Consider the following 25,212-nt stretch of genomic DNA (forward strand, 5'->3'; position numbering starts at 1 on the left):
CCACCTCTGGATCTATTTTAACGGCCCTGTGGTCAACACAGCGCTGCTACTGTTTATCCCGTGTTTATATGACATACAACTTTTGCCAGGTGCTGACTCTCTTCTCGGTATTTTTGTTCTCATCCCCACTCCTATTCTTTCAGCATCCAACGCTTGAGCGATGGTATCAAGTGGGTATTGTCTCATGGGGAGAAGGCTGCGATCGTGATGGCAAATATGGATTCTACACCCATGTATTCCGCTTGAGGAAATGGTTGCAAAAGACTACAGAGAGACATGGGCTTTAAAAGGATACTAACTTCAGCACTGGCACCTTCGTTCATAGATATTCTATAGATTAACCATTACAGTAACTAAAAGCTTATAAAAGGAAATGGTAACTGACCACAAACCCCAATAAAAATTCTGGACTAAGTTCCTATTCTCCTCTCTGGTATCAACTGCAGGAGATAAACTTAGAATTTACCTGTTTGAGGCCCCAGAATACGATATATCTGTAATGAAACCAGGGTTACAGTATCCTTTTCTTCTAACGACACAGGGACATGGAGAAATGAATGTCAGCATGAACAATTCTCCTCATTATAGTAAAACTATAATCATTCTTTGGCATTTACAGTAGCAAACCACGGGCTAGCTTACAAATTCTTTCTGATCTGGTGGCTAGAAAAAAATCCCTTCAACTGTCGGTGCTCATTTACACACATAAAATATGGAGGTGGCAATCACTTTCCATGCCAGTGATGCAAGATGTAGAACTAATGTAAGAAATAACTACGTGATTAGTGCTTCTGCACATCAGTGTCAGTGAGGTGTGGGAGCCAGCTACAGGAGACAGACTTGCAGCAGAATATGCATTGCTGGGCAAGCCCCAGCTTAATTATCATAGTTCAAATTTGCAAAGATAATTTTTCTTGTATTTTGGAAGATGATTGGTTCTGCTCTTCACTCACTTCAGGAGGGGAAAAATGCAGGCCAGGCAGTACTGCCAATTTCACACTAAGTGACAGACTGCATTAATGATAAACAGGAATATTTAAAGGGACGTAATTTTATTCAGTTGATATTTTAAAAGTCACAGTAGCATTTCTGCAAGCAAAATGATATCCCACTACATCCATAGTTGTTAACTGAGCCTTTCCTATAGCAGCAAACATTCCTCACCTGAGTGAGCGAAGCTCTATAAGACACACAGGGGGAAACCGGTCAAATCTTATGACTGTTGATTAAGTTATGTCCTTTGCTTATTAATAAACATTCTCTGTACTTGGCCTCCCAGCCACTGGCAAAGAAAGTTCTGTTTCTTCTGGAGTACCTTCCCCAGCTATAATCACCAAGATTTAGGAACTACAGAAAAATTAAATAGTAAAATGTAACATTTATTCAAACTTATGGTAGAAACATTTCCATTGGCTCTATGTTAAGCTAAAAGTGGCTTAAATAGGGCATTTCTGAAACCAACATTGTAATGGAAAATCTTTATGAAAACTATAGCCATAGATCAGGCTGGGGGTGGGGAGGAAGGTTTCTTTTTAGACAAAAGCTTCGCTGCAGTTCCAAATCTCAGTCATGCCATACATCTGTAAATAGTAATTCTGACAGCCATTAATTTACAGTTCAGTGCATTATACCAATGTAGTGATTATGCAGTGGCAACAGCACTTATTTCAAAACATCTAAGGAGGGAGAAGCAGAAAGTACTATCCTAGAGCCCTGATGGTGAACCTATGGCACGTGAAGCCATTTCTGAGGGCTTATCCTCCCCCCCCCCCACCCTCCCCATGCCATTAGTTGCCTCTCCAGAGCCAGCTAAAGGCCCTGGAGGGTGGGGAAGTGGAGGAACAGGAGCGTACTTGTTCCTCCTCTTCTCCCCTGCCCTCCCAGGCTTTCAGCTGTCTCTGAGGAAGCCCTGCCCCCAGCACTGGGTAACACCCAATGTGGGAATGCCTTTGAGATTGGGCATTTGGTCTCTAAAAGGTTCACCATCACTGTCCTAGAAGATGCTACAGAAACTATGTATGCTGCAGTTAGGTTTAGGAATCACACCAAGCGGCACACAAATGCATAGCCCATATCCAAAAAACCAGTATTGTCACTCAGACAATTCCCCATAATCACCTGGACAGATGTCCTTTGACTGTGGCAATATTTGATCCACTTCAGTGCACAAACATCTGGAAGTAGAATCCCATGTGAATATTCTCAGCCACCAGCAATTGCTAATCACACATTTAGTACAAACCTATATATTTTGGATTCCAGCATGTATATTAATGACATGAAGGTGAAAAAAATCATAAGAAGCAGCCCAACTTGTCCTGAATGTGGGATTTTGGTTACCCACCTTGTTAAAGTTTCAGTACTCAAAAACAATTATTGAAATTAATTCCTCAAAAGGAATATTAATGTTACATACCACTTGCTGGCTAACTAGATACCATGAAGAAAGGCTTCAGAAGGTATTGTCTGTAAAGACTAAAGTGTTCTGCCTCTGCCCAAACTATTCTGAAACCATGGTAACAGGAACAAAATGACTGGCAGATATCAGAAGCTTCCTTCACCTGGAGCATGTATGCATTTCTAGTATCTCGGCTTCTCTACGTACTCCCAATGAAAATTACTCCCCTATAAGATTTTGACAACAGCTCAGTGACATGTGGAAATGCTGGGTCACTAGCAACCTGCGACATGAATGGAGATTTGCCTTCAACAGTTACTATTGCTCCCACAGAGAGTTAATGCAAACTTTATTTACAAAAAACACTTAAATTAGTTACTTCATGCCATGCGTTCGTACAGAAACAGTTCAAGGATTATATGAAGGAATTTACAAAATTAAAAATGAATGCACTGAAAAGTTCCTAAGAGTTAAGGGAGCTAAAAATAGATAAGACAACTGAACAAATAAAGTTATAAGAAACTGGACTGAGAAGGAGGACGGTTGTTTACAGCTCTGTACACTAAAACTAATACACAGACAGCCTTCTACAGTAAAGAAATAAATGCTCACAAAGAAGCAAAGTATGTACAAAGACTTGTGCCACAATGACTTGGATGCCCCTCCAAGATCTGCTGTATTATACACAGAAACCAGTTTGTATACATAAGGCCTACACGAGGCCACTTAGCTATGAAGACTTCTAGTTTAGTAAACTAAAGATGGCCAGCTCTGCAACAGCCACACTGTCTCACGCAATTTCACTTGCGACTGCTTTTTATTCTCTCCAGTCTTTTTTTCAAGTCATCAATATTGGATGCTGTAGAGGAGGATGTGGTGGTTCCAATGCCAGACGAGTGGGTCTGATTGGAGTCCAGATCAATGTGCTGGTACTGTTCCCGTGATTCACGGAGCTGAGAAAGCTTACTGTGGAGCATATCTGTGGAGGATGCAACTGTAGGGAGTGATGGTTTGGACAGCTGGGAGGTCAGTGGGGCTCTGTCTTCCTGCTGCAGATGGAGACAATGTTGAAAACCACTTACTTATGCACAGAAGTTATTGGCTACCAGTGTTTTCTGCCATCACTATATAGAAAAATTTAAAAAGCAAAATTGTGTTATGTCTTCAGAAATAATTAGTGGATTCATACTCCTGTCTTACATGACAATTCAGATGATGTAACTGATACTTCTACCACATCTTGGTTTGCTTCACAAAAAATCTTTATACATACAGTATCTGTCACCTGGAGAAAAGTCTGCCCCAAGTAAGCTTACCATATGACAAACTGGTACACAACTGAGTGTCTAAATCCAAAAATCAAGCAGTAACAAGTTTCCTGAAGGCTTTCTTTCCCCTACATTCACTTAAAATGGTTCAACAAACACTTGCACAATCTCAATCATACACATGAATTAAGGGAACACTGATCCCCACTTGCTACATCTGCTGCCCTAGTCAGTCTATGGGCCAAAACAGATGGTTGTAAAGGGGTGGCTTAATACCGTCCCTTTGAGCATCAGACTGGGGCTGCGGCAACCGCACAGCTTTTTCCTGGCCCAAAAAGAAGTGGCAGAGAAATCTGGGCAGAAGATGGGTTTCATGGCAGGCGATATCAGCAAGCCTCATCTTCCTATCATAATACAAGTAGCAAAAGAGCACCATCCAAACCATATCACTCATGGATGGTCTAGCCTCATTTTTATTTAACTTCAGAAGTTGCCTTCAATTCCAATTGCATACGCCAAGAAAATCTGAGCAAAAGCAAGTAGTTTGTAAGCAAAGATGCATAGAGACTTCCATTGCAAAAGCAAGCATGCCAACCAAAAAAGGATTCAGCTTAAAGGTCTACAGAACAGTTTTTCAAATTGAAATCCTAGGTTTCTGTGAGAAGTTGCTAGGGCTTCCACGAGTTTGTGATTTGGAAAAAACAACAACAAGGTATGGCATTCAGTATTAGCACTTGTAGTGTGGACAGTGACCAAACAACCCTATTAGCAATTTTGTTTGAGGTGGCAGAGTATGGTAGGACCATGTTCATTTTGTTGAGTCCATTCTGGTTTTGATGCCAGATGGGGAGGTCAGGTGAGCACAAGACAGGAGAAAAATAGGGTCATTATATCAGCCTCTTCCTCTTGAATTACCTTCTGTAGCCTCTCATTCCACGTTGAAGTTACTGACGTTTTCTCTCCCTACACTACTGACTTGCACTAGAGTTGCTATCCTTTGTGAGGAGGGGGAACCATACAAAAGGCTAATAGGCTGGTCAAAATACACAGATCCAAAGAAAACTATCATTCTCTACTGAAAAGAGCATTGACCATTCTTACTGAATTATTATATCTAAAACTTACAGATCCCACTAATGTACCACGAGCTGTCAATATAATATTTTAAAAGTAGGGGTTCTCTGAAACCAGAAAATTATTTCAAGGGTTCCTCCAAGGTAAAAAGGTTGAGAAAGGCTGGTCTATAGAGAATACTAGAGCACAGAAATCAACGCACATGTAAATCTGTTTTAATACCTTTGCATTGTCAAGACCACATCGCTGCCTGAGAATTTTTAGCCTTTCCAAGTAGACAGAAGGCCCCACCTCTTCCCCATTTGAATTTCCTATAGATGAGGAGACTGTATTGGTGGGAGTGGGGACACACGATACCTCCATCTGTGGAGAAACCCCTGGAAAATGAAAACAAAACAAAACAAAAAACACACACACAACACACAAAATGAGTCCAAGTAGACACCAAAGAGATTGTGAAGTTTCACAGGGCAGGGTCAGTGTGGTGTAATAGTTGCTGAGGGGCTTCTTTTCCCAACATTTACAGGATACCCTCAGAAGCCCTAGATGGATCCCCAATGCGTTTTCTTCCTATGCAAATGTTGCCTTCCCTGAACTACATGAGAAAGAGCCATTCCGCCCATGGGATCTGTGGCTTCTGATGTCTTCTTAGTAGTGTAAGAAAAAGAGCCATGTTGTGATGACTTCTGTGCCGTTCAGATGTCAGAATGGATCCTTCTGGTTTCACAGGTCTTTATACATCTTTGCATTTGGTGTTACCTAAAGTATTTACAGCTGCAGAATATGCAGAATTTTTTTTCCAACAGCTATTTTTTGGAGACTACTTGCTTTCGCTAGAATTTCTTTTGAGTTTGAAAGGCTGAGTCTAAGACCCTTTATCTGTTACACTGAAATAAGGAAAAAACAAATCACAAATGACCTATGTCACTTTGTGTTGCTGCTTTCCTTGCATGGGAAAGTGAATCTTACTGATCTGAAACTCATGCAGCTCAACCTCCAATGATACTATTTTCTTTTCTTTTATGGCATACAATGATGGTAACTGCATGGCTCTTCAATGTTGCTGAAGTGCAACTTCCAGAGCTCTCCATATTTCATAGCTGGGGCTGCTAGTAGCTGCCATGGAAGGCTACAGAAATCCCATCCCTATGTAACTCATGAACTAGGTTTTCTTATGATCAAACAAGCAAACATGACTTTGATACCACCAGTTCAAAAAGAACTGGCATATATAATACTTCTGAAGTCTTCTATACATATTACTAAGTGAGTAAGTCCAACAGCTGCAACAGAACAGCAACAACTAGGTCTCTCAAGTCCATGCTATCACAGTACTGGGGAATTACCTGTAGAAGATGGAATGCGCCCTTTGCCTTCCCTTTCCATTTCAATCAACCGAAGACCTCGTTCCACATAGTTCTGGAAGAACTGTGAGGAATTTTTTAGGAAGGGCTCAATGTCTGCATCGGAATACTTCTTTTTATATTCATACAGCTCTGCTAGACCCTGGAGAAATTAAAACAACAACCAGTCAAATGTTACAAACTGAAGGTCTAGGATCCTATGATATTGTTAAACTGCTCTGTGCAAGCAGATTCATACATACATAGGAAGATATCTTATACCATGTCAGATCACTGGTCCACCTAATTCATTATTGTCTACAGCTGGGGCAGGCAACTTGCAGACAGGTGGTAGACAATGAAGGGTGCCATTTTCACCCTTATCCCCACTGTTTCATATGCTTCTGGGAAGCACAACTCCCAATTTACAGATTATTTCAGGCCCTACTAGGTATTTAAAAGCTCCAAACAGACATTAGGAAAAGGCTATTTGGGACTAAAAATACTGTATATACTCATGTATAAGTCTAGAAATTTTAGTCAAAAAATTGACCCAAAAATCCCAGGTCGACTTATCCATGGGTCAAATGTAAATATTATACTTTAACTCTTATTAAAAAGGGAACGATCCCCTGGTATAAGGCAAGAGTGCAATCTGTCCTAGAAGCACTGACCTCCCTCTACTCTCTCTTCCATCCAGCCTTTAGTATGAGTTAAAACAATTATGCCTGCCATAATTTTGCAGGTTCTTTGGCATTGTTTTCCTTTGCTTCATCATTTAGATCCTTTGTTAAATGCACCTAAGTTTTACCTTTGACTTATCCAAGGGTCATATCAAAACACATAATTTTGACTCCAAAACTTGACCTTGACTTATACATGAGGTCAACTTATAGTCAAGTATATATGGTACCTCTCCTTCACAGCATTTAAATGGCCCACCATTCCCCTGTGACTTGCATGGCATGATTGACCATTTTAAAACCATTTTGAGGAGGGTGGGAGGTGTAACTGCAGAGAACATGCAGGGTACTTTCCCCATCCCTGACGTACTATGACTGGCAAAGCCTGTTGAGGGTTTCAGACAACAACCTTTCCAAGCATGAACTGCAGATGTCAGGGACTGAACATGAACTTTCTGCAAGCCCACACTCTTCTCCTGACCAGCCAAAGGATGGCATACAGAGAGATGTAGTGCTCAACACACACAGGAAGACATAATTATCAATTCCTCAGTCTCTCCACAGTGGTAAAATCCTTACCTCTTTAGTGTTTTCTTTAGACCCAATTTTTTTAAATATCTCTGCTAAAATATCATTCACTTTGGCCTTTGATGACTTCTCATCCTATAATCAGAAATTGAAATACATTAACAAAAAAACTCCAAAAGCGTGGAAGTTACAGCAGCTGAAGCTAGGAACATATAAGCTGGGCTTTCCCTCCACATACCAGAAAACAAATCAGCTAGGACTACTACTGTGTTATGTACCATAATACCTATAGTGAACTTCATCTTATCAGTAATATATTTTGGATATTATGTGCAAATCAGAATTGCCTTCAGCACCAATATAGACTAGAATTGTGCAGTTCTAGTGGTCAAACATTAGGTACTGTACCACAGGTTGCATGCACCAGGTGACTTGGAGGCACAGTACAAGCAAAGAACTTGCCATCAACACAACACTGCCACCACGCAATAGACATGTTTGTGATCCATGGTTGAATGGTGTGTGAATCCAGTCCCAAGCAGGATGCAAGATTTGTTGTGGGGGTCAGGATATGATTTACTTCCAGTAAAGACTCTGGGAAGCATTTCACCACTCTGTTCAAGATGTTTCTCCTCTACATGTAATTTCATCTCTTCAGTTCCTTAATGTATTTTCACATGTGTGTGTAAGATGCATCTGTCTGCATATTCTGGTTTATACTAAAACCTTAAACACTTAAGGTTTTACACACCAAGAAAGAGTAACTGTACCATCCAACTAACCAAGGAACCAGTTAAAATAACAGGCACTCAATGGAAATTGTTATTCTCCATTTTATGAGCAAACACCATCTTGCAATTTAAGGATATTCCAAATACAATACAGTTAAGTGAAATTGGATTTGTACTGCACCAAGTTTACATGGATTTGATGGGAACAGTACAACCCTTCCCGACAACTGCTTTTTGAAATGAACAATGCCCTGCTTAGCCATCACCCTATCAAGAGATGGGGAGACTGCAGACTGTGTTAAAGTCCACCCCTTTAAATATGAAAATTGTCTGAAATGTTATCTAGTAAAGCCGAGACATTTGGCGGACAATGAAATGTTTATATTTCTTTATATTTTATAATATAAATATAAATTATATTTATATTTCTGACCTAATGCTGTCATGAAGCCATCATAAGAGAGAGCTTATTTAGCCCTCAAAATGATTTAAGTAAAGACATGGCACAGTATTATCCACAATTCAGAACAATTCCATTTGTGTTTAGCAAACTGAACAACTTCACATTTTATGGCAATTTTCTTTCGTTTAAAAAATGCAATACTTACTGTGCGAGAAGCTCCTTTTTCTGTGCCTTTATCTGATTTACTTCCAGTTTGGTCCAAGGAATGTTTCATTACTCTACACAGGTGAGCTTCCAACTCAGATTCATTCTTGTTATCTATCATTGTTAGATGATCTAAAATCTAAGAAAATGTGATTGCTTTTAGAGCAAAACCTTCTAACGATCTAGAAAGCAATACACAAGCTGGGATGAAGCAATTTGTTTTTACCTTCGGCCCCTTGAGCTTGCATAAAGTGTGAATCAAGGTCTTCAGTGTCCGTATTGGGAACTCACTCTTGCATTGCTTTAATTTCTCCTTTGGAAACACCTTCATAAAGATGTGAATATCTAACATGATTCGGTCCAGATTGATTGTGTTGATAGTTTCAGGAAGAAGTCTTACCATTCTCCATAAACACTGGGAAGGAAGGAAGAGAGCATCTATCAGAGAAACTAACCACCCAAGATAAGGAGGTATTTCTAAAACCTGGGAATTTTTTAAAATCCAAGTGCTGAACTTGGATTAAAAAAATAAAAATAAAATGAAAAGTCTCAGAGCAAACTGGTATGATCTATAAAGCCCTTTATGGCTCAGGTCCAGGCTATGTGACAGACCGTATCTCCTGGTATTAGGCTCTGAGATCATTAGGAGAGGCTCTTCTTGCAGTCCCACCACCATCACAAGCACAGTTGGTGGGGACATGAGAGGGGGCTTTCTCAGTGGTCACCCCTAGACTCTGGAACTCCTTTCCCAGGGAGGCTACAATGGCTCCCCACTTCTCCTTCTGTCAGCAGGCTAACACCTTTTTATTTAGACAGGCTTTTAAAACAGAAGTTTTTAAAGAACGGGTTAGCGGGTGCTGTAGTTTTTAGTTGTATTGTTTTAAAGAGGTTTTTTTTATTGCATTTTATTATTTTCTTTAAAAAAACTTATGGCATTTCAATTCCACATTAAATCAACAACAACAAGAACAAAATGTTCAAGCAGGCTTAGGCTATGAGTTAACAGAAAAACACATACAAGGGATGCTTAAAAGACAATTTCATTAAAGTAGTTATCCAGGTGGCATTGCACCATTAGGATGAATATGGTCATTGGGGCACAAAGGCAGAAGGAAGGCTGTTGCATAAAGCCAAGGAGAGTAGATAACCACAGATTGAGTATTGGAATGCAGTGTGGGAAGCAGAGAAGGAATGTCATACACTGGTCAAGGATGCCCTCATGAGGGTTGTGGTTAGATGTGTGTAGTGTGCCAGGAAACCATTAGCTCTATTCAAACCAATGCTGATGGACTGTCATCTGTGGATACATTCTAATCCTGCTATTTCTCTTTCCAATCTTCCTTTGTAGTTCTTTTGTTCAAGGACTGCTGTTTGAGTTCTGAGATGGAATGCCCAGGGAGACTGAAGTGTTCTGCAGCTGGTTTTGTCTATTCCCATTCTTAATGTCTGATTTATGTCCATTTATCATTTGGCGTAGGGACTGGCTTGTTTGCCCAACATAGAGTACTGAAGGGCATTGCTGATGTAGTATTGCATAAATCACACTGGAGGATGAGCACGTGAAAGTCCCTTTAATATTGTAACTGATGTTAATAGGGCCTGTGATGATATTTCCTGAATAGATGTGTGGATACAGTTGGCATCTGAGTTTGTGGCAAGGCTTTGTACAAATCTGTGTTCAGTGTTCTCCTGTTAGGTAAGTACCTGTCTGAGATTTGGAGACTGGAGGTGAGTAATGGTGTCCCACAAAGAGTCCTTGAGAGGACAGCATTATCCTGAATGAACTACACTGATGATAGAACTACAATGGATCATTAATGGCTGAACATAAATTATGGTTTCCTGGCAGACTACAAATATTTCAACACTAGAGACAACAGAGAAGTTGTCAAGATTGCAGATCTCAGCATTCAGAATAAGTAGATATGTGAACGAAACATGAGGTTTCAGCAGGGAGAAGAAAAGAGAGACAAAATGGGGAATTAGTGCTGTTCTGGTCAAATACAACTGAAGAGAATTAAGGTGAACTTAATTATTCCCAAAACATGGGTTTTCTAGTTTAGCAAGGCTTTTGAGCAATGGAAGCCTTAGGTTGTGACCAGTTACAACATATAGTCTCTCCTAGTAATGCGTTATGCAGAAAGAAGTTTATCAAAAGAAGACTATTATGCACACTTACCTTCATTACTAGCTCTGAGAACTTGGGAGAGCTTGCAGTTGCCAAGAGACTGTCCTGAAGTAGAACAAGCAGGGCACTAGGGAGAATACATGCAGTAGCATTACCCATACAGAGGATTAGCACAAAATTGCTCAGACACAGCTAATTCTGCTTCTGTCACATCATTATATAATTGATTGCATGTGTTTAATTAGGATGTCATGAGAAGACAAGCTTAGTGGGCTAGTGCTTTAGAGAGAAGTTTGAAGAGGCTTCCAGTTTTATACCCTTGTATTATACAACTTTGAAGAACAGATCCAAGGCCCTGGGTACCTGAAGTAGACCACAAAATAACTGCCTCAATTCTAACATAATTGGGACCACTGCTTTCTCCCATTTATGCATCCATACTTGTTCTCTCATAGCAACTAAGTAAGATAGTTTGACATATCAATTTTCATCCACATTTAAGACACAAATGCCTAGCTTAACTTACAACATACCCTAAATGTAAATCACATATTGCATTTGACAATAACTAAAACTTTGGTTCTTAACGGATTTTTAGACTCAAGGGATGAAATAATGCTTCATGTCTATGTTTCCTGTACTTAAGTAGTACAAATAATAGTGTTGTTTGGTATTTCCTCAGGAAGGAGAGAAAATACCTGATTTTTCAAAGTCAGCAGGCAATGCATTTTATTTTGATGGACACTGTGAGAACAGACCACATCATTATATGATTTGTGGGAAATGCAAGTCTGCTAGGGGACCTGTCTCTTGCAGAATAAGATCACATTCAAAAAGCGGCTGACAGTTTATTCCATTGCAACAATATACCATATATATTCATGTATAAGTCGACCTCATGTATAAGTCGAGGGCAGGTTTTGGGGCCAAAATTTTGGATTTTGATATGACCCTTAGGCCTGTTACAGACAGCCAAAATAAAACTGCTTCGAGTCACAGTGGAGGTATGGTGTTTCAATGATGCATGCGTCCTGAGAGTCCAGAAGTCACACCAAAGCCACGCTCCAGCCCTAAGGACTGGAGTGTGGCTTTGGTGTGGCTTCTGGACTCTTAGGATGCATACATCATTGAAACACCATACCTCCACTGTGACTCGAAGCAGCTTTATTTTGGCTGTCTGTAACAGGCCTTAGATAAGTTGAGGGTAAAACTTAGGGATGCGTAACAAAGGATCTAAAAGATGAAGCAAAAGAAAATAGTGCCAGAGAACTAGCAGTGATTAATTTATGTAACTTTATAACTTTCCATAAATTTTATATTTTACAACTCTTTTGAGTGCAAGTTTGATCATGTAGTAAAGCACCAACTTCACATTTTAAAAAAAAAGAAAATTCATTGCAAAGCAACATCATAATATCCTGTTTAACATAAGAATTGTCTTTACATTGAACTGAAACGAATAGTTTGATAAAGAATGGAATGTACGTAGTTGAATACGTTTTTAACTAGAAGTATATTTTAATGAAACCAATAACATGCTTCAATGGGTTATTAGTTTAAAAGTTTGCACACTGGTTGACCCTGATGAAATCACAAGGACTGCAATCAGAAAAGAGGTGAATAGACAATCCCCAAGGCTGTTGTTCATAGGTTTCCAGGAGGCTTTTCAGTACTATTTTTTTAAACTATAACTTTGCCTGATTTTAATGCAGAAAACTACTAAACAAACCCCTATCACCGCTCTGTTTCTCTTGCCATTCCTTCGGCTTTTGCCAGAAAAAAGCCTTGCAAAGGAGGTTTGGGATAGAAGGCTGATCTGGTGAGTTTAAGAGATCAATGATACTTGCTGAAATGAAATACTGAATGTAGTTTCCAAATATCCTGAGTATTTCCATACCTCTATATGACAGCTACAGGAAAAGAGATTCCACCTCAACTTTAGGGGAAACATCTTGACAGTAAAAGCTGTTAGATGTGGAACACACTCCTTCGAAGTGTGGTGGAGCCTCCTCCTTTCGAGGTTTTTAAACAGAGGCTGGATGGTTATCTGTCGGGTATGCTTTGACTGAGAGTTCTTGCATGGCTGGGGGTTGGACTGGATGGCCTTGTAGTCTCTTTCAACTCTATGATTCCCCCCATTTTTCTTTCTTTCTCTCTTGCCTTCCTCCTGACCCCAGTTTTGCAAAGGAGGTTTGGGATGCAAAGCTGATCTTTCCCCATTTCTTTCTCTCTTGCTTTCCTCCTGAACCCAGTTTTGCAAAGGAGGTTTGGGAAGCAAAGCTGATCTTTCCCCATTTCTTTCTCTCTTGCTTTCCTCCTGAACCCAGTTTTGCAAAGGAGGTTTGGGATGCAAAGCTGATCTTTCCCCATTTCTTTCTCTCTTGCTTTCCTCCTGAACCCAGTTTTGCAAAGGAGGTTTGGGAAGCAAAGCTGATCTTTCCCCATTTCTTTCTCTCTTGCTTTCCTCCTGAACCCAGTTTTGCAAAGGAGGTTTGGGAAGCAAAGCTGATCTTTCCCCATTTCTTTCTCTCTTGCTTTCCTCCTGAACCCAGTTTTGCAAAGGAGGTTTGGGATGCAAAGCTGATCTTTCCCCCATTTCTTTCTCTCTTGCTTTCCTCCTGAACCCAGTTTTGCTAAGGAGGTTTGGGATGCAAAGCTGATCTTTCCCCATTTCTTTCTCTCTTGCTTTCCTCCCGAACCCAGCTTTGCAAAGGAGGTTTGGACTCTCTTTTTTTCTCCCGGTTTTGGCGAGCCCAGCCTTGGAAAGGGGGATTACCGTATTGACCCTTATATACGTCTACCCTGGGATTTTGAAGCTCATTTTGAGGCATAAATTTTTCGACTTATAGCCGAGTATATACGGTAAGAACAATATGAAGTCAAATGCTTTCACAGCTGCCATCCATCGTTTTTTGTTGGTTTTCGGGCTGTGTGGCCGTGTTCTGGGAGAGTTTATTCCTGATGTTTTGCCAGCATCTGTAGCTGACATAGAAGTCAGTAGGGTATATATATACTATGTGACCTTTGGTTGAGAGGAAGTGATTTACATGTTGATCTGTGTGTTGGTCTGTAGGTGAATGGCAAGGCCTCAGGGTGGGAGGATATGTGAGGAGGATTTGTGTCTGTTGCCATTCACCAACAAACCAACACACAGATTAACATGTAAATCACTTCCTCTCAACCACAGGTCACAAAGTGTGTGTGTGCGTGCGTGTGTGTGTGTGTATGTACACCCCACTGACTTCCATGCCAGCATTCTCTGAAGATGCCAGCCACAGATGCTAGCGAATAATCAAGAATAAACTCTTCCAGAATACAGCCACATAGCCTGAAAAACCCACAAAAAATAAGAACAGATTAAATAAATGACATATGAGCTGCTATTAGAAGCAGAGATCAAACTAAAATAGACTTTTATTAATAACACAAATATTTGTTTCCTAAAGAATAAACCTCTCAAACAGAGAACTTGGCACCCCAGCCCTGCTTTAAAATCATGATGTTTGAATATGATTTCTTCTTGATAAAAGGCAATCTACAAGTTCAGCATTCCCCATTTTTAGACTTGTGTCTTATGAAGATGTGATCACTTAACTTTCAAGAGACAACTGTATTCTATTGCCTGACTTATGAACACCATTGCCCATAAGGGGGTCTGAAATCTTTATTTGCTAAAGCTTGTACCCCTTTGTAAGAAGGAAACAAAGAATTGTACTGATTTGTTTTTTTTTAAAAAAAAGAAATGAGAATGTATACCAGGGAGAATGAGTGCACATTTGTCTTTATCCTACCTGCCTTTTATACATATTAGACAGAGCGATCAATTCCAAAAATGTATGCCTAAAGGCAGATTCCTGGCATTCCTCCTTTATTTAATAGCTACCTGAGATGCTCTGTGTCTGGTGGAAATGTTCAGAGATGTATGTATCTAAGTGAGTTTGACCCCAATTGACTTGGACTTTGTTGTTTGTTAAACAGTGAAAGGAAGATGGGTAACCAATTAAAGCAAATGAAGTGGCAGAAAGAAGCAAGTGCATTTTACAACACTACAGTGCGTCCTCGCCTTACGCAGGGGATCCGTTCCGGATCCCTCCGCGTAAGGCGAATTCCGCCTATGCTCGAGCCCCATTGGAAACAATGGGGCTCGTGTGCGGGGCGCAACGGGCACACGCGCCCATTCAATTGAATGGGACGCGCCGCCCCTTCCGCCCCGCGCGTGCCTCGCGGCTTGAGCACATATGCTCAAGGCCGCGTATGGCACGCCCGCGTATGGCGCGGGCACACTGTATTAATTTCTGCTCTTTTTCATCAAAGACTCACACATCTTTGGTAGTGGTAGGGACAAGAAGCTGCTGCTAGGAGAGAACAGGTAGGGCAGACCCAGGGTGCTGACAGTGTTGCTCCCTGAATAAAGCACTATGGGGGAAGCTAGAGAGGAAGGTCTAGGAAAACAGCAAAAGCAACAGCAGCAGCAATATTCAGATTAGAGGAGGGCATGAGGAGAAAGAAGCGGAAAATCAGTAAATAGGTTGTTCATACAGTGACAGGTCCCAGCTGAGGGAGGGAAATATACTCATTTCAGCACTCTCTCATTCACTATGGTCTGCTGTGTGAGGCAAGGGATTATCCAGCAGAAGCAACATTTCTTGTCCCTTAAATCCTGAAAAAAATGTTTAGTCTAATCTGTTTTATTCAATAATTGAAGGGATCAACAAGTCATTTATTCTGAGGAAGACCAAGTGAGGCAGTGAAGTACTCCAAGAAAATGTGCTCAGATTACAGTAAGTGCTCAGTTTTGTGGCAGAAGGTTACAGCAACATAATGAAGGACCCTCTTGGGTTTTTGAATTTTGCACAGATTTACCTCAAAATGTTGGTTTGGTCAGATTTCTCCAAAACTTTAACCACCAAGAGATTAACGGATCTGATAACCTGTTGACCTTCCTCTAGATCTTCAACTCTTGAATCTAGCATTAAAGTAATGAGGCCATGCATCAAGTCCTTCAACACTCCCGCAGATGCCTCTCTGGCTAAATTTTCAATCTGAAATAGCTGTCAATTGAATTCAAGAGTTAGATACCAGACTTCTGGATAAAACACTGCAATTAAGCTTCCCCTTCCAGAACTCAGTTTCTTGTGCTGTCTAAACTTTATGGCAGAGATTATTCCATCACTGTTTGGAACTACAATTCCCACATTTCCCACCACACACTATAATGGGGTTTGAGGGAATTTGAGTAAAAAACAGTTGGGAATAAATCCTACTGTAAGTCCTCACTAGAACAGACTCACTGAATCATGCGGATTTACATCCATATTTGACAAACTATTCAACAATTGATGTTACGGGTCTACTCTAGTTGGGTGTAACCAACAGGATTCCAACCCTGGACCAAGTTGCTCCACTCCAATCTAAGCAGACGTTATGCAGGAAATATATATTCTTTATGGGCTTAGGGCTATCAGCAATGTATGTATGTTTCACTGAACCTTTTAAATAAAATTATCAGAAAATATTCTGATAAGGAGGAGCCCTGGTGACGCAGTGGTTAAATGCTAGTACTGCAGCCACTCATAGCCACAAGGCTGTGAGCTCGATCCCAGGCAGGGCTTAAGCATCCACTTAGACTTCCAGACTTCTGTAGGTCAGTAAAATGAGCACCCAGCTTATGGGGGCAATTGGTTTACATATTGCTTAGGGAGTGCTAGTTCACTGACAAGCAGTATAGAAATGTACTTGCCATTGCTATTGCTATTAAGATGGTTGAGATAATTCTGCAATTCTATCCTTAATCTATTTACTATCACATACTTGATGGTACCATCACATTCTCTCAACAGAAAAAATACCCAGATGATGTCTTAAATTTTAAATGAGATTCTTGAATTTAATTGTTGTATTTCTCCCCCTACATTAGGACTGCCATATTGAAAACTGGAGAGGACTCTAATAGTTGTGTAGAAGTAGGAATTTCAGCAAGTGTTGCTTGTTACATAAGTATAGTGGTAACTATAATTATTCCAAAGACACTTACACTTATTAGGAATAAGATTGCTAGAATACTTGTTAAGAGGCTGTTATATAGCACAACAAATTAACTAAAGACAAGATGATTTTACTTCCCTGTTGCAAATGACTGAAGTTTCCTTTCCATTTCCAAAGAACAAAAGCCTTACCGAAATCATATTTCCAATTATGCAACTGTACAATTTGACAATCTCATCCTTGTCCAGTTTTTCATCAGCCATGTGAGTATTGTAAATAAGACGGAGCTGCATGAATGTAGCTATTAGGAACTGGTCAATGTGGCCAGACATAGCTTCTGCTTTGTCTTCTTGCCTTAGAACCTCATCAATCTGCAGGAAGAAACAATAATTGTTTTTCTTCATATTGTACAGTACTTATCGTATTGGCATCAACATACTTCAAAGAGAATGATGCAAAAGTAAAGCTGTTCTTATTCAGTTTTATACCATTCTTTTAAAAAAAATTATTAGAGATTTTAAAATCTTTTTAAAACATCAGACATTATACAGTACATTATCCTAATCACACAATCACAATTTTACACAAACACAAATACATATTTTCAAACATACATAGCACTATCTATATTGTTTTACAATCATAGCTTGTTGTTTAATATATTTGACAATGATGGCCTTCAACTATTCTTCTCTTTCTAAAACCCTCTACTGCGAACCCTCCTTTCCCCCTCTCTTTTCATCCATAATTCTTCCCTTCTTAACTTCGCTTGACTTTCTCAACATTCCTTTACTTTCTTTTCCATCTTTCCCCTTCTTCTTCTTCCTCATTCTTTCTTATTACTTTCTTATTTTTCTATCTTCCCTAACCTTATCAAACTTCAGATTCCCTTCACTCACCATCTATTCACATACTCTTACCTTCAAACACTTTCTTACTCTACAGTTATTCCTTACTTCCTTTCTACCCTTTGCCAATTTGTTTTCCCCTCTAATATTGGCTTTCTATTGCTAGTATGTTATTGTTCACCACATCTACTTAAGTTGTAATAGTCCCGAATCTAATTCTTGTTAAGCTCACTTATATAGTTTATTATCTTATTTATCTTAATACTTTGTAATTATGACCTTTCCGTTTTACAACCTTATTCCGTATTTGTCTAAATTCTATGCTTCTCTTCTAAAATTTTAATCACCTTATATAACCAAGTTCATCTCTTTCCTATTATTTCATTATTTCTTAGAAAATCAGCAATTCTGGAAGTCACAACCAATGTACACATTTGAAGCATCTGGCCATGTATAGTGACAGAAGCAGTGGTAGACAGTCCATTGTTTTCATTTCATTTTTTTTCATTCATGAACACTGCTACACAACTGCAACACACAGCATATAGCCATCCCAACAGAAGCTTCCACAGTTAATTAAGCAAGACAATAAATGATGTACAGTGGACCTTTGGTATCTGATGGGTTTGGTTGTGGAACCCCCCATGGATACCAAAATCTGTGGATGATCAAATCCCATTATATATAACGTGCTAGTAAAATAGTGTCCCTTATATAAAATCACAAAATCAAGCATTACTTTTTGGATTTTTTTGTTGTTGTTGAGTATTTTCAAGCAGTGGGTGGTTGATTCTGTGGATGCAGAATCTGTGCAGGGCCAAGTATAATACAATCAACTGGTAATAGTTATTTCAAACTGAAAAAGTGACTGGATGAAAATGAGTCCTATGAGACCACTCCACTCCAGTCCAATTTAACAGCTTTTCTACTTCCACTGTAACAGTGTGAATACAGGCTGAGTCTCCCCTATCTGGAAATCCAAAATCTGAATTATTCCAAAATCCAAAACGTTTTTCATGGCAAGACATGACTGAGATTAGTGGGGCTCAACAGATGAGTGGCTCCATGCCACCTGTCTTTGCCCTGCATCGTTGCCGCAGCAATGATGAGCTCCCTCTCAGAAGCAAAAAGCAGCTTCCTGGAAGAGATGCGATTGTGCACCCCGATTGTGTCACTACCGGCTAGCACAGTTTGGGCACTGCACCACACTCGCGCCATCATGGCACCGCCCGTGTAGACAGGGGCGAGCCATCATGGCGGCGTGCTGGTGGACTAGGGCTTCTGAGCATGTAAATGCCCAGCCTTATCTAACCCTAGTTTCCTGGCAGGACAGCGCAAATCGCCCATTTGTACCGGGCCACAGACAACTTTGCTTTCTGATGATTCAGTGTAATGTGTAAATATTACCTTCAGGCTATATGTATAAGGTGCATATGATAGATAAATGAATTTTGTGTATAGATTTGGGTCCATCTCCAAGATATCTCATCAGATATGGGCATACAAATAGGTATTCCAAAATCCAAAACACCTCTGGTCCCACCTTATTTTGGATAAGGGAGAATCAACCCATATATGGAGTAAGTGCTATAAATGGAGTAGGTGCTACAAAACACTACTATATCAACATTTAATACAGAAATCAACTGTTTCAAGAAATGTGGAAATATTATGTTGCCAATATTTTTAAATTTTATTTTATTGTTTACCTTGTTATTGAGTGTAGCGAGTCAGATGGCCCCTGTGCACTTGACTTTGTCATCAGGGGGGTTATGAGTGGAGTTTGTGTCAACTGACACTCAGCTCCACCAAATGTGCAACTCATCACTCTCGCAAGTTACTTCCTGACTGCTAGCAGTGATAACCAACAAATGCTCAACTTACCTGTGCTAGAGCTTGGATACTAGTATTTATGTCACCACTGGCTACCTGGGAAATAACGAAGTTGATTGTTGAAGCTGTGTTGCTGTGCATATCATCAAAGTGTGGAGACACAGCACGAATCCTGGGTGGAGAAAGAATGCAATAGTAAGGGGGCAACACACTTAATAGTACAGCCCTTGCACTTAAGATTCAAATTGATTAAAATAAAATGGCAGCCATAAAATCATTTCTGCCATTTTAGTTCAAAACTTCACCTCCACTTTTTAGAGATGAAACAGCAAATTGTCATTAATTTCGGAGGCAGTGCACATTAATACTATTCATGAAATGCAATGCCTCAACTAATAAACCAAAGCCATGTTATTAGGGGAAATCCCAACAAATCACCTGCAAAAGTGTTGTATTTGTTAAAGAAAATTTCAAAACTATGTTTATGCAGAACTGTTGACATCCCTGATTATTTTCAAAATGTATTCTACTTACAAAAAGAACTATTTTTCAAGGACTAGGTGAATGAAAACAACAGGTAGAGATTGTTACAAAATGGGATGGGCATTAAGTCTCTTGTTCAAAAATTTCTAGCCAGCCTTTTGCAGATTTTGTAAAAAGCTCTTAAGTTGTCTCACCTTCTTCTCTTTACCATAGCCATTAAAGCAGTGGTTTAATGCCGCGACCCTTTAATACAGTTCCTCATGTTGTGGTGACCCAAACCCATGAAATTATTTTTGTTGCTACTTCATAACTGTAATTAAATAGGTGTTTTCCAATGGTCTTAGGCGACCCCATGAAAGGGTCATTCGACCGCCAAAGGGGTCCCGACCCACAGGTTGGGAACCACTGCATTAAAGGCTAAAAATATATCCTCTTTCCTAGTGAGAATATATATGATTCCCGAGATGCCCAATGTGTAAGGAGATGCATATATAGACATTATGGGGAAGAAGACAGCGTTCAACAGAAATAAAAAGATATATGAAAGTTCAGCATTTTGAAAGCCTTTCTTGTTTGAAGTGTACCATTTAATGCTTCTACTTTTCAAAAATCTCTACCTGCAGGCAAAGCTGGTGGAAATACAGCTTCATCTTATATAAACAAAGCCTCCATGTAGGACAATGAAGAAACATAATACACACCCTACCATCATCAAGTTCTGCCATGTAATAGATTTAAATTGAATTCTATGTTCAAATAGGACACACATTATTTTAACTCCACAATGCCAAAATCCCCACCACTCAAGAGTGTTTTACCTCATTCCCATGGTCAAATGAGGGGCTGGGGAATTGTTATGTTGAAGTTTCTTACCCATGATGGAAGAGGAAGATAAGCAGACTGGGGGGGGGGAGGGGGGGAGAGATGTTCATTATCCTCAACACTGTTGGTCCTTAGTAACCGTCCATCTGCACTTACTTGGGTTCAGGGATCAAGACAGGTTCAAAGATGTCATCCAATTTGTGCTGAACAAGTGCTGGCATTTCACATCGCACAGTGCCATTATCATTTTCTATCTCATCTAGATCCAGCTGAAACTCCCGCGGAACAGCGTGAGTTGTCTCTGGGTGGCCACCCATGTTACGTGCTTGGCTACAGAAACCAAGAAGAGCATTTTTTTTTCATTAGCAGAGTTCCAAAATCCTACTCATTAGGTTACTAGTGTTGATTGCTCCACCCCATCCACTGTGAATTCTCTGTGAGCTGCATATACAGTAACTTTAGAAAGAGTACATTTCCTTTCTTCTTTCTGAGATTCTGCAGAAGCTGCAAAATACTGTGATTTTGTGGAAATCACAATTTTGTTTTGCCAGAGAAACTATTCCTGTCTTCACAAAGTTCTCTGAACTTCACAGAAAAGTCAGGAGGGAAAAGGAGAGGTTTCTCGATTTCCCTCTGAACTTGCTTAGGACTTGAGAAAGATGAAAGGGGAGGGGGGGATCACAGCAGTCAGCAATGACCACAAATAATATGATTACTAAACCAAGCCACAATTTACAAACTCCTACCTATCACTATCAGTGAATGCAATAATCCAGATGATTGAAATCCACTGTCAACACAGCTAAAGAACTTTATTCAATGCCCTAGCAACTGGCAATCTGAAGTTTTTAGCAGGTTTATTAAGGAGATGCTGGTTTCCACCTACAATGACAGGTTTCAGAACACCAAGTAATATAAGCACTACTGTGTTGTGATAAATTCATTATGTAAAATACAATGCTGGTGAATTCATCATTTGAATCTTTTTTCTTTTCTTTTTGGTAAAGGCAAAGGGCTCTACAGTAAACATGCCCTTTTCAAGCCCAAATTCTCCAAGGCACTTTAGCTGGAGAAGTTTTACATTTTTTCCTGTTTAACTTGACTATTTTGCTAGGTACTACATACAAGATGGTTATTCTAGAACATGAACAGCATATAGCATTAGGTACAACAGGAAACAATCAGTTTCCAGAAAAGGTTTCAAAGATTTACATCTTAATTTAATGTTGGGTAATACCCAACATTGTGTAAGCAGATTTCCTGTCCCAACCCTCTGAAACATGTTTGGAGGAATTAAGGTAGTGCAAAGTTGGAGAATCAATGCCTCTAGCAGTGTCCATTCCAATGGTGATGGGATACATCTGAGTACAGCACTCTGTGAGCTTTCAAAAGAATGAAACCGTATCAACAAATCCAATGCAACAGGCAAGTTTCCCAAATATTTTACTAGGAACTTGCTGTAGCAATTTGTATTTACAGTATACCTTGCAGTTTCCTAGATATTTCAAAATTTAGGTGGATCAAAACCACCTGTTAGTTATTGTTACTGAACTGTAGACAGATTTAGAAAATCAAGCAAATTGATAGCATCACTTTTAGTTCAAGGAGTCCTGTATAGCTTTTGTTTTACCCTTCACACCACCCCAGGAGGACAAGCTGCTATTACCAGTTTAGAAACAGACCTACAATTTGCCTGGTGCCACTTAATTACAGCAGAGATAGAATCTGAAGCTAGGCTTCCCAGAAACAAGTCCAACTTTCTTCCCCAGAACCTCTTAGAATCCTATGCATACTTATTACATATTTTGGCATTCAAGTCAATGAAACTTATTTTGGAGTCTGTTTCAGATTAGGGCATGAGGAAATGAAGACAATGCCTTTCTACCAAGGATTTAGTGGTCAGTACTTACATCCTATAAGTGCGATACATAATTCTGTCCATGGAGAAGCAGTGAAAAAAGGCACAATACCATTTAGAAAGCATTCAAGACAAGACAAAACAAATGAAGAAAGGTTCAAACATTTTGCTTTTTTTTTTTTTTTTTTTGCAGTTTGTGAGACATGCAGACATTGATGATTAAAACAAAAGACAAACACAAGGCAGAAACAAGGTATGCTTTTAGCACATACTGTGAAAATGTCAGAGAAATTTTGCACTTGCCCACGTTACATACTTGAGCTTGGAAGACATGTCTTCAGCAGGTCCCTTGCGCAGTATGTTAGCATTGACATTGGCACTCTGAATGCGTTGCGGTTTCTCCTCCACCTGCCTTGCTGAAGCAGCATTTGACCTCTTAGCAGATCGCTTTATTCGTTCCTCCAGCATGCTCATGTCTTTCTCAGAAAGCTGCACAAGAAAAGCAAATCTTCAATGTCATGACAAGTTTGCCAGGAAGAACAATCCAATTTGCTACCTTCCTATAACTCAGCTCAAAGGAGACTTACTATATTCTGAAATTATTTCTAGTTCTGGTGGGGGTTTTTTGGGGGGTGGGGGTGGGGGGGATGCTTTGTTTTTGTAAGTTGTAAAGATTTCTCCAAACAAGAAGTAGGAACAAGACATAACCTAGCATTTAATTATATGAAATGCCAGCATCATCCTTCACAGTGTCTAGTCTGGAAATAATTAGAGGATTTTGGTCAGAAAGTGATTTTTAAAAACTAGTTAGATTCCAAAGAAGACAATTTGTTTACTGAAGCATTAAACATTTTCAATTAATGAAACAGTAACATCCACTGAACACATTCCTTTATTATGTCTGTGCAGTTATGCTTCCAAAATATCATATTTAATGGAATTTCCCATTCTTGCCTGCTTTCTTTACAGTTTTAAAGACACTCAATATCTGTCCTTTTGCTAGACTTTGCAATTAATCACACACCTTTCCTTATCTTATATATCTGCTAGACTAAGCACCTAAGCTGAGATCATAGGTTTAAATTGTTTTGTGAAGTACTTAATTATAGGTAATACACAAACTGATTCAATTCCCACCTTTATTGCAGGCACCTAGATATCCAAGGGGTGGCAACATATTTTGATAGCACAACCTTTAAAAGCATAACATGTAAAAGAAGCATTTTCCCCATAGTTTCCTGTCCATGCAGAAGAAATTAGTCCAAGCTAGCCTGTCTAAAGAAGATACAGTTGTATTAGTCCAGCCAACAGAGTAGAAGAGCCCTATCTGCCTCAGTTCCTCTCAACTCCCCACACAGATGACAAAATAAACCTGCCCCAGAAAAGTTTTCAAGTACTTTCCAGTTAAGTTACCTACACAGAATAGTGAATCTGTACACTAAGTTGGCAAGCCCTGCAGGACCTCCAGAATGCTTTTGGGTTTACAGTGCAAGATAAAAATCCTGGCTGCTCTGAATTTATATTCATTTCCTAAATCCCTATAACACCATTTTTAATGTTAGGTCTGTAAAGACCCATCCACTGGCCTACCCCTCTTGTGGTTAGAAAGAGAACTTCCAGATACCAGTTGAACTCACAATGTAGAACACATTCCAATAACCCCATGCAGCTATGAATCTAAGGCCTGTTACAGACTGCCAAAATAAAGCTGCTTTGGGTCTCTTTGGAGGTATGCTATTTAAATGATGCATGGGTCCTAAGAGTCTGGAGGTCGCACCAAAGCCACACTCCATTCCTAAGCACCGGAGTTCAGCTTTGGTGCAGCTTCCGGATTCTTAGGATGCATGCATCATTTAAATAGCATACCTCCAAAGAGACCCGAAGCAGCTTTATTTTGGCAGTCTGTAACAGGCCAAGGTATCTTAAACCAATTGTCCTAATCTTCAAAGAGGGGGATATGATCAGGATTACTTGAAGGATTATTTGCCTAAAGCCAGGGGACAATGATCTTCTCTCATCATTTTTAAGATATATACAATATGTGCATGGAAGAAAAATCAAAATGAACATTTTAAATACCTTATACAATGGCTCAGGAAATTGTAGCCTAAGGTCCATATGGAGCCATGGAAGACTGAATTTGTAGCCTCCAGGACACCCCAGCAACCTTTCCCAAATGTCCCACCCAAGATGTGGGGATAATTTTGTTATGTATGGGTCCACTTTAAGCTGCTTTATGCCCACAAGTAGCTTTTTTCCCAACATAGTGGCCCTTCCATGTCATTAGCCAGTCACTTCCTGTTGGAAAGAAGCCCTCTCCTGGACCTAAAATGACCTCAACCTTCAGTTCCATCCAGACAGCTCTGCAGCATAATCAAGCATCCATGCTCTTGAGGGCCATTTTAGAAAAAAAATTCCACTCTCCCAATCAATTAATCAACATCTGGCCCTTCTTTCTTTGATATACATTGTAGTAAGTCATAGGCGAGAGCCCCTATTTAAGTGATGATTGTAAACTTTTTTGCAACTAAGAGAATACATAAAGTTCATTTACATAAACATCAGGATGCAGCACATACAAGCACACATTCATCTTCTGAACTTTCTATTCAAATGATACTTC

General features: G+C 39.7%; 2 protein-coding genes and 1 non-coding gene across 10 annotated transcripts in view; 1 reads left to right on the forward strand and 2 right to left on the reverse strand.

Moving 5' to 3' along the window:
* The window catches only part of F2 (coagulation factor II, thrombin), a 31,542-nt gene extending 31,127 nt beyond the window's left edge, over positions 1–415 (forward strand). The window contains exon 14 of the mRNA XM_089521572.1: positions 144–415. Coding sequence (XP_089377698.1) covers positions 144–287 — 144 coding nt within the window. The 3' untranslated portion in view covers positions 288–415. The remainder of the gene's footprint in view (positions 1–143) is intronic.
* A 943-nt stretch (positions 416–1,358) lies between these two features.
* Positions 1,359–25,212, reverse strand: part of CKAP5 (cytoskeleton associated protein 5) — a 105,492-nt gene continuing 81,638 nt past the window's right edge. For 6 of the 8 annotated variants that reach the window (XM_089521568.1, XM_089521563.1, XM_089521564.1 and 3 more), the window contains 12 exons: positions 22,906–23,078; positions 20,888–21,061; positions 19,478–19,598; positions 16,937–17,116; positions 15,624–15,811; positions 10,812–10,887; positions 8,859–9,047; positions 8,634–8,771; positions 7,346–7,429; positions 6,087–6,246; positions 4,963–5,117; positions 1,359–3,447 (listed from right to left, as the gene is read on the reverse strand). In XM_089521568.1, coding sequence (XP_089377694.1) covers positions 3,199–3,447; positions 4,963–5,117; positions 6,087–6,246; positions 7,346–7,429; positions 8,634–8,771; positions 8,859–9,047; positions 10,812–10,887; positions 15,624–15,811; positions 16,937–17,116; positions 19,478–19,598; positions 20,888–21,061; positions 22,906–23,078 — 1,887 coding nt within the window. In that variant the 3' untranslated portion in view covers positions 1,359–3,198. The remainder of the gene's footprint in view (positions 3,448–4,962; positions 5,118–6,086; positions 6,247–7,345; positions 7,430–8,633; positions 8,772–8,858; positions 9,048–10,811; positions 10,888–15,623; positions 15,812–16,936; positions 17,117–19,477; positions 19,599–20,887; positions 21,062–22,905; positions 23,079–25,212) is intronic. The other 2 variants (XM_089521569.1, XM_089521570.1) reach the window with 2 other exon arrangements.
* Positions 19,318–19,428, reverse strand: LOC149314652 (small nucleolar RNA SNORD67). The gene has a single exon (XR_016281184.1). It is a non-coding gene; the product is annotated as a small nucleolar RNA SNORD67 (small nucleolar RNA).

Source organism: Sceloporus occidentalis, unplaced genomic scaffold, assembly GCF_023333645.1.
Source record: "Sceloporus occidentalis isolate IW3139 unplaced genomic scaffold, rSceOcc1.0.p SCAF_4, whole genome shotgun sequence".
NCBI lineage: Eukaryota > Metazoa > Chordata > Lepidosauria > Squamata > Phrynosomatidae > Sceloporus > Sceloporus occidentalis.